The following is a 13418-nucleotide window of genomic DNA, read 5'->3' on the forward strand; positions in this document are numbered from 1 at the left end:
ATGCTTGTTAAAAGCCTTGACGTTGTGATGCCATGATCACTCCTGCACATCTTGTTTCCTCATATTCATTGTAGGTTTTCCTCCATTATTTACAGTCATCTAAGGTAAAAGTGATTTATAGATTTCAGACGAGGATTACTGTATGTATGATAATCCAACGTAAGGCCAGTTTGGCTCAGGTTGTGAATCTAGTAGTGAAATGCCTCGGCTGGGCTTCTGTTTTATTATTTTTGCAGTAGATCTAGTAAAGTCATGGTTATCATACTAAATTACTGTTATTTTTAATATTATTATGCTCTGAAAGTGTGATCAGCTGATTGAAGCCACATTCAGAGGCGTGACCGTGGAGTATTCTTATCCACCCAAACTAGGCTGAACTATTTAGAGGTTTGGAAGTACTTACCCAAAGCATTAGTCAGGTCTTCATCCTGTTTTTATTATAGCATTTTATTATAGCATTAGCATGTGTGTCTGGAATGGTGCGTTCTGGCCTAGTCTGGTCAAACCTGTGTGTGATGTAGACACATGTGTTCTCCGTATCCTGAACAAGGCGCTGTATATGTCATGCTTCACTGTCAGAACACACTGCTTCTATACATTTCAAACTGTAGCTCTTCAGTAGCCTCAGAGAGGATGGAGTTTCCACCATGGATAATTAAGAGAATTTCCCTAACTCATGTCAGATGTTTGTCTTTCGCCCCCTTATTCCAGCTCTGTTATTCCTTCACTGTGTCAGCAGGGCCTGAAGTGTGCCTTCAGCACATTTTATGTAGATTTCAGCAAATGGCCAAGCTAAACAGCGGGAATCTACGCCTCTGGTTTCCACTATCCCAAAAGAACGGGAAATGGGAATATGTCTGCCCGCAATCCTCAGAGGCAGAGGACTGAACTCTTACACAGAAGGGAGTGTGATGGGGGGCTGGGAGTCTAGGCATGGAGGGTCTTTAAGAGCAGGACAACAGCACAGATGTGAGAGAAAGGCACTGTGTGGTGGATAAGTGCTGCGGCAGACCGGCCTGTTGCTTTTGGCAGCTGCTCTGGCAGTCTGGAGGGGAATGTGCATGTGGGTTAAAGTGTATTTAATGTGTGGTAAAGGTTCAGTTCTGCCGGCCTGCAGGCATGCACATACAGCACGTGTCCTTGTAAACACCTAGACAATGCATCGCTACAGTAGTTTGTTTGTGTCTTTGTGCATTTTTGTGCGTGTCCGTGTCGAGTTGTGGTCCGTGTGCAGTGTGTGGCTGGCTTTGTTTGTGTTCTGTGGTCAGACTGGACAATGCCCAGGTGCTGGGATTGTGACCAAGATGTGGCCCAAAAGCGCAACGGTGACCGTTGTAATATATTATGAAAATATCTTACCTTAAAGCAACCACATCTGCCTTTTACTGCTCTACGGGGCCCTGCTCCTCTGGAAACAATGGATGTCAGCTTTGCCTTAAGGCTGCTTAGGGTTGTGTGAGGTGTGATAGTTACACAGCCATTAGCACGTGTCCCTGGGTATGAGGTAAAATATTGAACTTGACTTCTGCTGTTTACGTCCAATTTAAGAAACTACAAATTTAGGAATTCATTTAATATCTGTGCAGTTTGAACTTGGTCCAGTCTGCATGATTGTTCAGATCCAGACAGATGTGTGGCTAAGTGCTCACTGGAGCCCTCTCCTGCCCCCACATGGACACAACCAGAACACCCGATGGGGCTCAGCGTGTTGGGCAACAAATTGCAGAACCCAGTGTGACATATATTCGGTCGAATCCAGGCACGATATCTAAACTCTGCATTGATCAGTCTGGATTTGTTCTGCTTTGCGAACCTTCATTTCTTTTCTGCAAGCTGCAGCTTTGCAATAACTCACGGGCTCGTATGTTTTGTGTGTGCGTGCACGAGTCTTCAACGGTGAATTATGTGGAGTGAGGTCGTCCCTTCACAGCCACAGGCAATGGCTTTTCCACCAGAGCTTGATGTGAGGAGAGCGTTGGCTCGGCGCGGCCTCGTATTTCAGAGTCCAGAGAGATGCTGACAGCAGCAGCCCTGTTATTGTCTGAAAATTCCGCCTTAAGCACCACTCTGATGTGCCACATTATGCTCCAGAGTGAAAAATGTCACCGTCCCCTCTCAAATAGCAGAGCTGATTGCACGTCTTTTATGGCTCCCCGTGGGGTTTGACTGTGATTCCATAATGCCAGGTTTTCCTCCCTTTGGTGAGCCCTGTTTGGCTGTACATGTAGGATAGCTGCTGTTTTTGTGTCGCTGTTTGCTAGTGTTGCTTTACATTACACCTACTTCTATCTCTGCTTGCGTGTCTGTTACTACCGTCTTTGAAGCCTTTGATTTCCTCTCCTGCTTATGTTTTGGGGTTCCCCGGTCAACTTCATTTCATAATAAATATCTAGCCATAAAAATGTAGAGAAGTGTACTCCATTTATGCTAATGAAGCAAATACCTCAGGCTTTATTGAGGTTCTGGACTGAGCTGACCATTGAGTGCCAGAATACCTAATGAGAGTCTTGGCATTAGCATACAGCTGGAGTACAGTATAGGAGTCACTCACTGCTCCCCTAAAACTGTAAAACAGCATCTTATATAACATTTGGCGCTTTCGCCGTGTGGATGTGTGGTGAAAAGAGCCCGAGCTCAGAGAAAGGAAATCAGAACCAGCTTTAGGGGTTGTCATGTTGGACCAGGACCTCGACAATGGTTTTACTGTGAAGGTGTGCAACTTAGATTGGGACATATGTATTTGCTTTGGGAACAAAGTAGAAATGTGTAAAGATGGAGGATGGAGAATTTGTCATTTTTATAATTTAATAAATATGATGCAATTATAAGAATGTATAAGATAAATAATATGTCCGTATGATTTGTTTGCTGTTATGTGTGAAATAATTATCTTGCAAACTGGTACGGGCGTTGACTGACATAAGACAAAGAGTTGCATCATGGGAAAAAGTAGGAGTGAGTCCATTGCATCAATGTGCAGTTGTGAGAACCCTTTAAAATGACAAAAAAAAGTTTGTTTTTGTCTTTCTTGGTCGGTCCATCTGCGGTTGTTTTTGTGCAGATCTCAGGGCTTGGCTTCCTTTTTTACAGTCCAGAATGTTTTAACGCAGAATCCAACTTCAGACGGCTGGAACCGCTCGCACTCAGCTCAGGTCCTCATTCCCTATCCAGCTTCTCCTCATCCGTTTTTCCCCTTGCACATGCCTTTGGCTACAGTGTTGGTGCAATCAAATGCAGCCATCAGTTTTTCCAGCCACAGTGAGACCCTTCCAGCAGCACACTTTTATTTCTAGGCACGCACTCCCCCTTCTCTCTCTCTGTCTCTCTCTCTCTCTCTCTCGCTCTCTCTCTCTCCCTCCCCCTCTCTCTCTCTCGCTCTCTCTCGCGCGCTCACTTTCTCTCTCTCTCGCGCGCTCACTTTCTCTGTCTCTCTTTCTCTGTGTACATGTCACACATCGTTAAACACTTTCTGCCATGTTGCTCTAAGGGCTGTGAGGATGTTCTCATTAATGCTTAGGTGTATGATTAATTATCTCATCTTGCAGGAGTTGGATTTGCACCGGTTTTGGTCCGGAGCTGCTCGTGCATTCCTCCGGATGCTCTGGGAGATGGTGGAAGGAGGGGTGTAGGGGAAAAAGAAATGAAATAAAAGCCAGAGAATGGCATGTGAATAGGAAAGCAGTCGCAGTGCTCCAGACAGTAGGGCTGTTTTGTAGTACAGAGGGCTTATTCCTTATTGAATGTGACCTCATTTCAAACACTGAATTCCCATCATCCCCCATCAGTGCAGCTGTAACACATCGTCTTGCCAGGAGAACTGAGACGGGCTGTCAAACTGATAGCGGGTCTAGCCTCCACACAGACTGTGCGAAGGAGTAGCCATTTGCAACTTTCCTGTGATCTCAGCCGGGTGGGTTCGGTACCGACCACCTCAGTTTGCCTCGGAGGAAGGTGCTTGATTTTGTTTTCCCGCATCCAATACTGTGTGAAGCTCTGTGGTGCCATGAGCCAAGGCTGGAGCAAGAGATGTAGATCTGAGCGTTCTGTGCGGCAAGAAGATCTGGTGGCCTCCGCTGAACTGTCACTGGTTAGACCGCAAATGCGATCCAACGGTGTTTGTCAGGGAAGAGAGCGATCCTTGGAGATCTCAAGCTGGAATGAAATGTTGAGGGATTTCACACTTTTTACAAGGAGGCATAATCAAAAACACCTGAAGTTCTGTGGCAGTTCCTTCAAGTTGCATCACTGAAGTAGATGATTCTCATTCCCCCCTGAAAAATGTATGTGATTCAGCCAAATTGATGGTACTATGACTGATGCGGCGTGACATCACCGCATGTGAGCGTGTAAATGGGACGTGTTTGGAGAGACACAATACAACGCTCTGGTGCCATATGAAATGCATTCTTCACAAACATGTGGCAGACACCCACACCCTGCTCCCCATGTAGCCTTTAGGTCCTTGTGAGCCTTTTCTTTTTCTCCCTTGTTCCCTCTTGCTCTTGTTCTATCAATCTGTGTGTGTGTGTGTGTGTGTGTGTGTGTGTGTGTGTGTGTGTGTGTGTGTGTGTGTGTGTGTGTGTGTGTGTGTTCAAGGAGTTTCCTTTTCTTTGAATCACCCACCTCTGCTACTGCTCCACACCCTCCTTCACCTCGCTCAGGACGTACAGTCAGACGGTTCAGTACGATTATCTGTAACCGCAGGTCCGATCATGTTCATCCTGTGTTGATTTATTAGTCCTACACAGATACTTGGAAGGAAAAATCCCTCACATCCTCTCTGTCCTATCTGGGGCTGGGTTTGCATGTTCTGTTTAAAATCACTGGTCTTGTAAAAGCAGGACCATGAGTTTGTGTGTGTGTGTGTGTATGTGTGTGTGTGTGTGTGTGTGTGTGTGTGTGTGTGTGTGTGTGTGTGTGTGTGTGTGTGTGTGTGTGTGTGTGTGTGTGTGTGTGTGTGTGTGTGCGCGCGCGTGCGTTTGAGCAAAGCCTTGGCTGAGTGTGTTTGTTTGTGTCATCGTCCACAGCTACATGAAGTCAGTTGTTCCATGTTCTCTTTGCTGATTTTTCTTTCTCTCGAGCTGGAGCCCGGACAAAGTTCCTCATCATTTAGTCACCGTTAAATTCCCCTGGCTTGACCTAGTTTCAGTCCACAGTGCTGCGCACACAGATGTTTGTTTGTTTATGTGATTTCATTGTTCCCAGCAGAGGCCGCGCACGCCACCCTTTTTTTGTCTGTTTGCATTTTTGTTTACATGCATGACAACGTATCTGCGTCCCGCGGGTCTCACAACTTCCTGTTTCTCTTGGTTTCCAGGGAGACATCCAGAAGCTAATGATTGTAGCAGACCACCGTGCTGCCTATGACTACTGTGAGCACTACAGCCCTGATTGTGAAGTGCCAGTGCCCGACCAGCCTCAGAACCAAGACCCCAACACTGATGAACACGTGAGTGACTTCATCCTTTAATTCCAGTCTTAGCATCTCCGGCTGCAGGTTTGACAACACAAGGCTCCCAGTTACTACAGGTACTAAGTATATAAAGCTGAAGGCTGTAGAAGCAAAGAAAAGAGCCACCAGCTACTCCCATGACCTCTGACCTTAAACCTTAATGTTCTTAATCCATAATTGCCTCTAATGCTCAAATCGCATCTTGTTTGAATCCTGTGCTGAGAAGAATGTCTTGGCTTTATGCAAGACACCTGCTCTTTATCAGGGGAAAGTGCTGACAAGGAGGAACAGGGTTATCGGGCTAAGCAGTTAGCTCATAATGCTCAGGAATGATGTCGTTCTGCCTGAGCCCACATCCCAGCAGTGAATACCGATGCGCTGCTCACATGCTAATTAGAGGTGTTAGGAGAAAATGCTACAAGATGCGCAGGAAGCTCATTCTTTTGGCCTTTTCTCTCCACCCTGGGGCCGTCGGCCCTGTACTATATTGAAAACTTGACCTGCTTCTTTTTTGACACGCTCATTAAGAAAGCTGTTTAAAATAAATTTGTCATTAAGTCATCATGACAAGTCGGGACAGGGAGATGCAGAGCGAGGCTTCCACACGCAGCGGGCTTTCCTCTGGTGCTTCTGATCGATGGCCCGCCTGTCACACATTCATCAGGCAGCCAGCAGCAACAAAGCCTTGGCTCATATATACAAATTGTGGCTTTAATAATTAATAGTTATTCTTTCTGCCCCCAGTCAGACTCTTCCAGTTTCAATGTGATGCGTTTATTTCTGTAGAACACAGAGGAGGACAGCTACTATTATGAATATCCCTACTATGACGACGCAGATGCCAAGCCTTTGGAACCAACTACAGATAGTGAGACAACCACACAGGAAGCTAAGGTAGTCAAATTATGATTTGATCCAAATGCACCTGATCTAATCATGTGACTAAACTGTACAGTCCACTGATAGTGCCAGTGTCCTCCCATGCCTCACAGGGGACAGACACTTCAACAAGCTCCCCGGGCACCGACGGAGGGGACGACGATGGCCGCTACGACAGCTACGACAGCTACAGCCCCTACGACGCTTACTACGACGAGGCGACGGTCGCGCCCGATGTTGACACCACCCGACGTGTCACCATCACCAGCATTGGCACCGGGGCTGAGCTGGAGGTGGGAGCAGGTGGGCCTGTTGACTTGGGTCCCGTTGAAAGGCACGTCATCACCAGCGAAGGAACAACATCCGTAACCAATATGACAAAAGTAGGTTGACTACCACATTCCTCTCATCATCTAAATTGCTGAACGTAATTGTTATTTGATTACCTATTTCACATATACATGACTCTTACACTCATGTTGTGGGATATTGATATTGTCGGAAGCATCTACAGCACCTAAACAGAGGTTCCTCTTTATGTTATAATCCACCGATCCACATGGGGGAAGCAAAACAATATTATATTTTAAAATGGCCGCCATGACGGAAAAATGCTTATAGTGTTGGTAAAAGTAGGAAGTTGATTATTAAAAGTTGCAACTGTTTTTATACTATTTCTCTTTTCATTAATACTTTAATAGGTGGAGAGTTCCTACGACTACAGTGACGGCTATGATTATGGTGTAGACAGCGCTTACACTACTGATGGAGATGCCAGCAATACAGTTCACATCGGTGGTGGTGGAGGCAGCAGCAGCAGCACCGTCCACGTTAGCGGTGGTGGAGGCAGCAGCAGCAGCACCGTCCACGTTAGCGGTGGTGGAGGCAGCAGCAGCAGCACCGTCCACGTTAGCGGTGGTGGAGGCAGCAGCAGCACCGTCCACATTAGTGGTGGTGGAGGCAGCAGCACCGTCCACATTAGTGGTGGTGGAGGCAGCAGCAGCAGCACCGTCCACGTTAGCGGTGGCAGCAGTAGCAGTTCTGCCGTTGGTGGAGGGTCTTCTGCTACTGGAGGTGGATCGGCCAGCACTGCCACAGGAGCTGGGGGGTCCACCACCACAGAAACAGATGATTACAGCGACCTGGATGGGTTCAAACAAGAGGACCTCACTGAATATGGTGACCTGGACAACTACGACACCTATGGAGACCTGGATTACAACGACAAAGAGGGCAAAGTGCTGCCTGCCGAGACCAATGAGTACTACGGACAGGTAAAGGACACGGAGCCACAGCTGGGACGAGGAGGTTAGCGTGACGAGGAGGAGAGCTGATTAGGTTTGTCGCTGTGGTTTTCCTCTGTAGGTTGATGGAGCCCGTGGCGAGAAGGGACAGAAGGGAGAGCCTGCTGTTATTGAGCCTGTGAGTACCACTGATTTGAAGCAACACACTTGTGCAGCAGATGTAGGCCTGCTTTGTGCTCGTATGCATGTGGATACGTGGATGTTTATATCTGCAAGTACACAATCCGCCCCACACTTCGCAAATGCAAATCGTCAGGCCAAACATAGTCACTGGGGCCCAAAAGAGCCTTGTGTGAATTCCTGAGCAAGGCCTCTTCCCAGCTGGTTATCAGGACCAGACCTTCCTGACAAAGCCTTTACACTACATACAGTATAAACAGAGGGATTACATCCAACCCCAATTTAGATGCTCCTATACAGTATAGTGGTAAATGTGAGATAGCGAGGATGAGCCTTGGCACTCGGAGGGACTCAGATACAGGTACAGCTGTTTCACTTCAAACAACTGCCACTGTGAGTGAGTGTCTTTGTGTTTATGTGTGAGCAAGAACCGAGAACACGTCACCACCCAGTTAGTACGTTTGGTCATTTGTAAACATGCAAAACCCTGAGATACGAGCATGAAAACCCACACATCACGCTTAAGGTCAAGGAATGCACACTGTAAGCAAACCTAGATGTGACCCAGGGGGTGGGAGGAATCAGTAAGTCCCAAGCTCACGCATTTTAAATGCATTTGGATAATGCGTTCGCAAACAATGCGTCCGATGCGACGCATCGTTTGAATATGGAATTAATGTTTAATAAAGCGTCTGGATGCGTTTCAACGCACGGATATGTGCATAAACGGGCTTTAGGTCGTACGCATGATCAAAGATTGAATCTGACAACACGCACAGATCCACTGAGTGTGATTCCTCTTTGCTTGTCCACCTGCGTGCACCCGAGGGCGGCTTCGCCTTTGTGTCTCGCCAGCCGCGGATTGATTGCGAGCACAGGCGGAATGACAGGCTGGAATGCACACGGAGTCGGCAGCGATTTGGAGATGGAAAGCCGATAGAAAGGCAGATGTGTTCGGACGCGCGTCGATGTAAACGAGACGTCTTCATTCAATGGACACAGAGACTGTACTTGACAGACGCGCTCGCGAGTGGGACTGTGGGATAGTTCCGGGGATTCTTGTGGTATCTGATCATCTCTGTTTGTGTGTTTTTAGGGAATGCTGGTGGAGGGTCCGCCTGGGCCTGAAGGGCCAACAGTAAGTCAAAGAGTCAACGTTTATCAATACGAGTTTTCTCTTCTAAATCATCTCTTTTCAACCTGTATGTACAAATAAAAGCTGACAAATCACCCACTCTATTTTGATTTAAGCCATTCGAGTTGCTTGGCCCTACTTCTGATGCAGAGGGAGTGGCCAAAACAGCCCCGTGAAGAGATATAGACTGGCCCAGATGTAGGAGAGCTTAATTATTTATCTAGTGGGGCTTTTCTCAGGCGGTTACTCTTGACACCCTGCAGATGGAGTGTCACGCAGGCCAGCTATTCAGGCACGGGGCTATAGACAAATAAAGAGCGTCTCATAAAGCTGTCCCATATTGCCTCATGCATTCCTCTCTCCCATGTGTGACCACTTTGCGAGATAAAGGCGAGAGCGTTTAGTGGTGCAACTATGTGTCTCGACAAATATGCCTTTGTGATGAATCATGAGCGAATGCAAGGGTCAAATGAGCTCTTCTGGTTAAAATAGGGTCTCCCCGGACCCCCAGGTCCTTCTGGCCCACCAGGCAGTGCTGGAGACTCTGGCGAGAGGGTGAGTATGTTGTTCAAAATACCAAACACATTTTCAAAGTAAGCACTTTTCATTGTGTGTATACAGCATGTGCTCATGTGTGTGCGTGTGCTTTTTCCATGTAAGGGTCCTCCGGGTCGTCCTGGTCTCCCTGGTGCTGATGGTCTGCCGGGCCCCGCTGGCACTGTCCTGATGCTCCCTGTAAGTAAATTTCAGCTGTTTAAAGGAAATGGTCACAATAAACCTTGTTTAATCTTTTCACATTCACCTCACTTTTTAGCCCGTTTCCTCTACAAAACATGTTTCAAGCCAAGTATGATGTGTTGGTTGACACACTCAGATGGAATGAAGGGGCTTTTCTTTGTAATCACATTTGTTGCTCCTGACCCTTACAGTTAAATCTGTGCTCAACTCACTGAGTATTAAAGGACTCTCTCTTGAACATATTTAAAAATAATTCAACATTCTTTGGGCAGAATTGAAGCTCTTATGTGTCCTTCCAGGAAGTAGTCTGGGTTTAGACAGGAAGCAAAGCAGAGCTGTCACTTCTGTCTGTAATTTCAGCTGCATTCGTTCACAAACCTACACGGCGTCCTAACGGCTTCCTATGCCATCTACCTTTCTTGATTTTTTCCACCCTGTCTGTCTGACGCTGCTGTTAAAAGTTGTGCAGATGTGAAGCTGTGGTTTCAGGGCAGTCTGGGTGAGACATATGGCAGGCTGTTCTGGTGCATCTACTGGGAAAATAACTGGACCTGTAATTCGATTCTCCAGCTCCGAGTCTAATGTGAAACACGTATAGTTTCACTGTTGTTGAACTAAAGCTGAAGTCTCATTTATCCACTTACAATTTACTTACCTGCTCTATTCCATTCATCTTCTCTTTTAATTGTTAACCACGGTCTCCTCCACTGTGAGTTTGTGTTATCAGCTCGACTAACATACACGTTCATGTGAGGAGTATTTTGTTCCAGTTTTAACGATGCAGTGTAAAGTCAGTGAAGACGTAACAAATGTACTGTGAAAAAGACACAGCGACTCAAAGATGGATGGAAAGGCTTGTGGATTGGCAAAGGAAGAAAGAAACAGTTGCTTGTAATTGATGATAAGAAGAAGGGAAGAGCCAAACTCTGCTCTAGAAACTAATTCAATGCGGGTGAGCTGCTGTAGATCTGGCTCTGTCCTCATGTTCTCAATCAGCTGTTTTATTTTGTTCCTTAGTAACAGTGTTCCTCACAAGGCAACACCTTGCAGCATTCTGCTGTTGTTCAGCAGTTTCAATAAATTAACCATCGGTTGGCCTCACAGTAACCCAAGTACAGATGTCTGGACCAAATAGACCTGTGTTGCCTCACAAATGGGGATGTTTCGCTGCTGTGCAATGCTAACGCATCACCACCAGGTGTCAGTAGGAATTGTACCTCTTCCCCATCATCCTTGGATGGGGTGGGTTGAGCTTTAGGTGAGGCTTAGCTCAGCATCTGTTATGTAGGGAAATTAAACACTATATTAAACACATTGAATACATTTAAATTAAATAAATGTTGATGTTGACACTTGTATTATAATATTTATTTTGTGTAAATACATTTCACTTGTTTCCTTGTTTTGCTTCTTGTACCAATCTGTGTTTCCTCTCATAGTTTAGGTTTAGTTCAGGAGGAGACTCTGGACAAAAGGGACCTGCAGTATCAGCACAGGAGTCCCAGATGCAGGCCATCATGCAGCAGGCCAGGGTAGGAGTTCACACCTTAACACATAAATTATGCATATTTCAAACACAATGTGTTGCGTTCTTTGCTAATGCTTCTTGTCCTGTGTTCAGCTGGCCATGCGCGGTCCTACAGGTCCAATGGGTTTGACTGGCAGATCTGGCCCACTGGTATGTGTTTTCACTTCCTCGCAGCAAACTCAGACTTAAAGCAAATCGTAATTTAATGTCAGACATTTGATCAGTATAGTGCATAATACACAACATTACCATACAAATAGTTTGTAGCCCAGTTAAATAAGGGGTTTGGGGGTTTTAAATGTTCTCTTTTTGTCTGTTTAGGGTCCTCCTGGTGTACCAGGACTGAAGGGAGAGTCTGGAGAGGCAGGGCCTCAGGTATGGAACATTCAAACATGTAGTTTTGTTTTTATGATGTTTTTTACATAACCAAAATCACATCTAATAAACCTTATATTTGCATGTATTTATTAACTTTTGTCATCCAAATATTAACCTATTAATTGTTTTTGACACCTAGCCTTTCACCCTGTTTTAGTGTGATGTGGCACGATGGCTTAAAGTTACTGTAAACTAAACAAAAGCTCTGGGTTTGTGTCTTAGGGACCACGTGGACCTATGGGATCCCCGGGACCCTCTGGAAAGCCTGGCAGAAGGGTAAGAATGGCAAACCAAGCTATCAGCCTATATATATATATATATATATTTTTTTTTTTTTGTGATGCTTTTTGTGCTTAAGTTTCATTTTTCTGAAACTTCATTTTTGACAGGGTCGTGCAGGATCCGATGGTGCCAGAGGCATGCCAGGACAGTCTGGACCCAAGGTACCTTGCAGACTTCACTGAGCAGTTGTTTCATGACTTCCTTGAACTTTGTTTCTAAGCCCTGTGCAGGAGGTGTTGAAATTGTTGTCTTTTTTCTCAGGGAGAGAGAGGGTTTGATGGTCTGGCTGGACTTCCTGGTGAAAAAGGACACAGAGTAAGTGATTTAGTGGTTCCATGAAAACACATTTTTATGTGTATTTTTTCAAAGTGTGTCACCGTTATATCTAACAATTTGTTGCTATAGGGTGAACCTGGCCCCTCCGGACCTCCTGGCGCTCCTGGAGAGGATGGAGAGAGGGTAACACAAAATAGCTAGAACTAAACAAGTGGATGTGTGTGCCTGTCATACTTTAGACCCTAACCTTAACTCTCACTTTACTGCAAAGGTTCCTACTACTAAAAACTGAGCATTCCCTCTTACTGTACATGTTAGCGTCACCTCTATGTCAGCTTCAGACAGTTCCTTCCACTTGCTGTATCTCAGGCAGTTTTCCCCTTCATGTGTTTTTTTATCTCATTACATCTTTATCTGCACCTAATCTCTTTCTCCATCCTCATTACCCGCAGCTGATGAAACCTGATTCTCTCTTCTTCTTTGTGCCTTCCCATTATCTATCTTTCCCCCATAACACATACACATACACACAGACATTTTCACCATCTCCTCCATTCTCATTCAATATTCGTTTCCCATTCTGACCCGTTTTCTCTGTTTCCCAGGGAGATGATGGAGAAATCGGACCCAGGGGACTTCCTGGTGAACCAGTGAGTGATCACATACATTATCATTCCACCTTGCACAGAGAGATTACATGATGCTCAGAGAGCTCAGGGCCCACTCCCATTAAGTACTTGTTTTATCAAGCAATCAAGATCTGATTATATCACATATCACAGGTACTGTCCACGTTTATATAAATGGAAATTTTTTTAGCATTGTATTGCTGGAAAGCATATGTTGATCATAACCAACCAAGTGCCTCATCTGCATGTGAGCATCCGAGGAGATGAGTAAGACAGACAGCTCACATTAGGTTTATTATAATAAGCTCGCATTCTCTCAGGCAGGATATTCCCCATGGGCATGCAAACAATCTTAGAATGAGAAACTATCAGAAAGCCGTGGAAGTCTCCCGTTATGATTTTTTTGTCCACCAGGGTGTGCTGCATTGGTTTGATTTCACACTTCCAGGACAGAACATCTTTTTAGGCAACTGTGAGGCAAAGCACAGAGATTCAAAGTAGTGTTTGAAAGGCATTGCTGTGGGGAATGACTAGCAGGGCTTGAGTTGTCCCCTTCAGTCTTACTCTGCAGAACAACCTCAAGGACATTTAGGAAGTCACATTGTTTCCAGAAGTATTATTTTAAAACTTAATTTAGCTGGAGATGTTTATTAATTCATCAAAACTTTCACAGGTGTGATATTGTTCTCAGTCTTGT

General features: G+C 45.6%; 1 protein-coding gene across 4 annotated transcripts in view; it reads left to right on the top strand.

Annotated features, from left to right (window-relative positions):
• Positions 1-13418, top strand: part of col5a1 (procollagen, type V, alpha 1) — a 54507-nt gene that overhangs the window by 18076 nt on the left and 23013 nt on the right. For 2 of the 4 annotated variants that reach the window (XM_055513259.1, XM_029168646.3), the window contains exons 5-20: positions 5318-5449; positions 6239-6346; positions 6445-6714; positions 7033-7605; positions 7697-7753; positions 8852-8893; positions 9383-9445; positions 9551-9625; positions 11068-11160; positions 11250-11306; positions 11478-11531; positions 11757-11810; positions 11924-11977; positions 12078-12131; positions 12222-12275; positions 12698-12742. In XM_055513259.1, the coding sequence (XP_055369234.1) occupies positions 5318-5449; positions 6239-6346; positions 6445-6714; positions 7033-7605; positions 7697-7753; positions 8852-8893; positions 9383-9445; positions 9551-9625; positions 11068-11160; positions 11250-11306; positions 11478-11531; positions 11757-11810; positions 11924-11977; positions 12078-12131; positions 12222-12275; positions 12698-12742 (1785 nt within the window). The remainder of the gene's footprint in view (positions 1-5317; positions 5450-6238; positions 6347-6444; positions 6715-7032; positions 7606-7696; positions 7754-8851; positions 8894-9382; positions 9446-9550; positions 9626-11067; positions 11161-11249; positions 11307-11477; positions 11532-11756; positions 11811-11923; positions 11978-12077; positions 12132-12221; positions 12276-12697; positions 12743-13418) is intronic. The other 2 variants (XM_055513260.1, XM_055513261.1) reach the window with 2 other exon arrangements.

This window comes from Betta splendens, chromosome 12 (genome assembly GCF_900634795.4).
Source record: "Betta splendens chromosome 12, fBetSpl5.4, whole genome shotgun sequence".
Taxonomy (NCBI): Eukaryota; Metazoa; Chordata; class Actinopteri; order Anabantiformes; family Osphronemidae; genus Betta; species Betta splendens.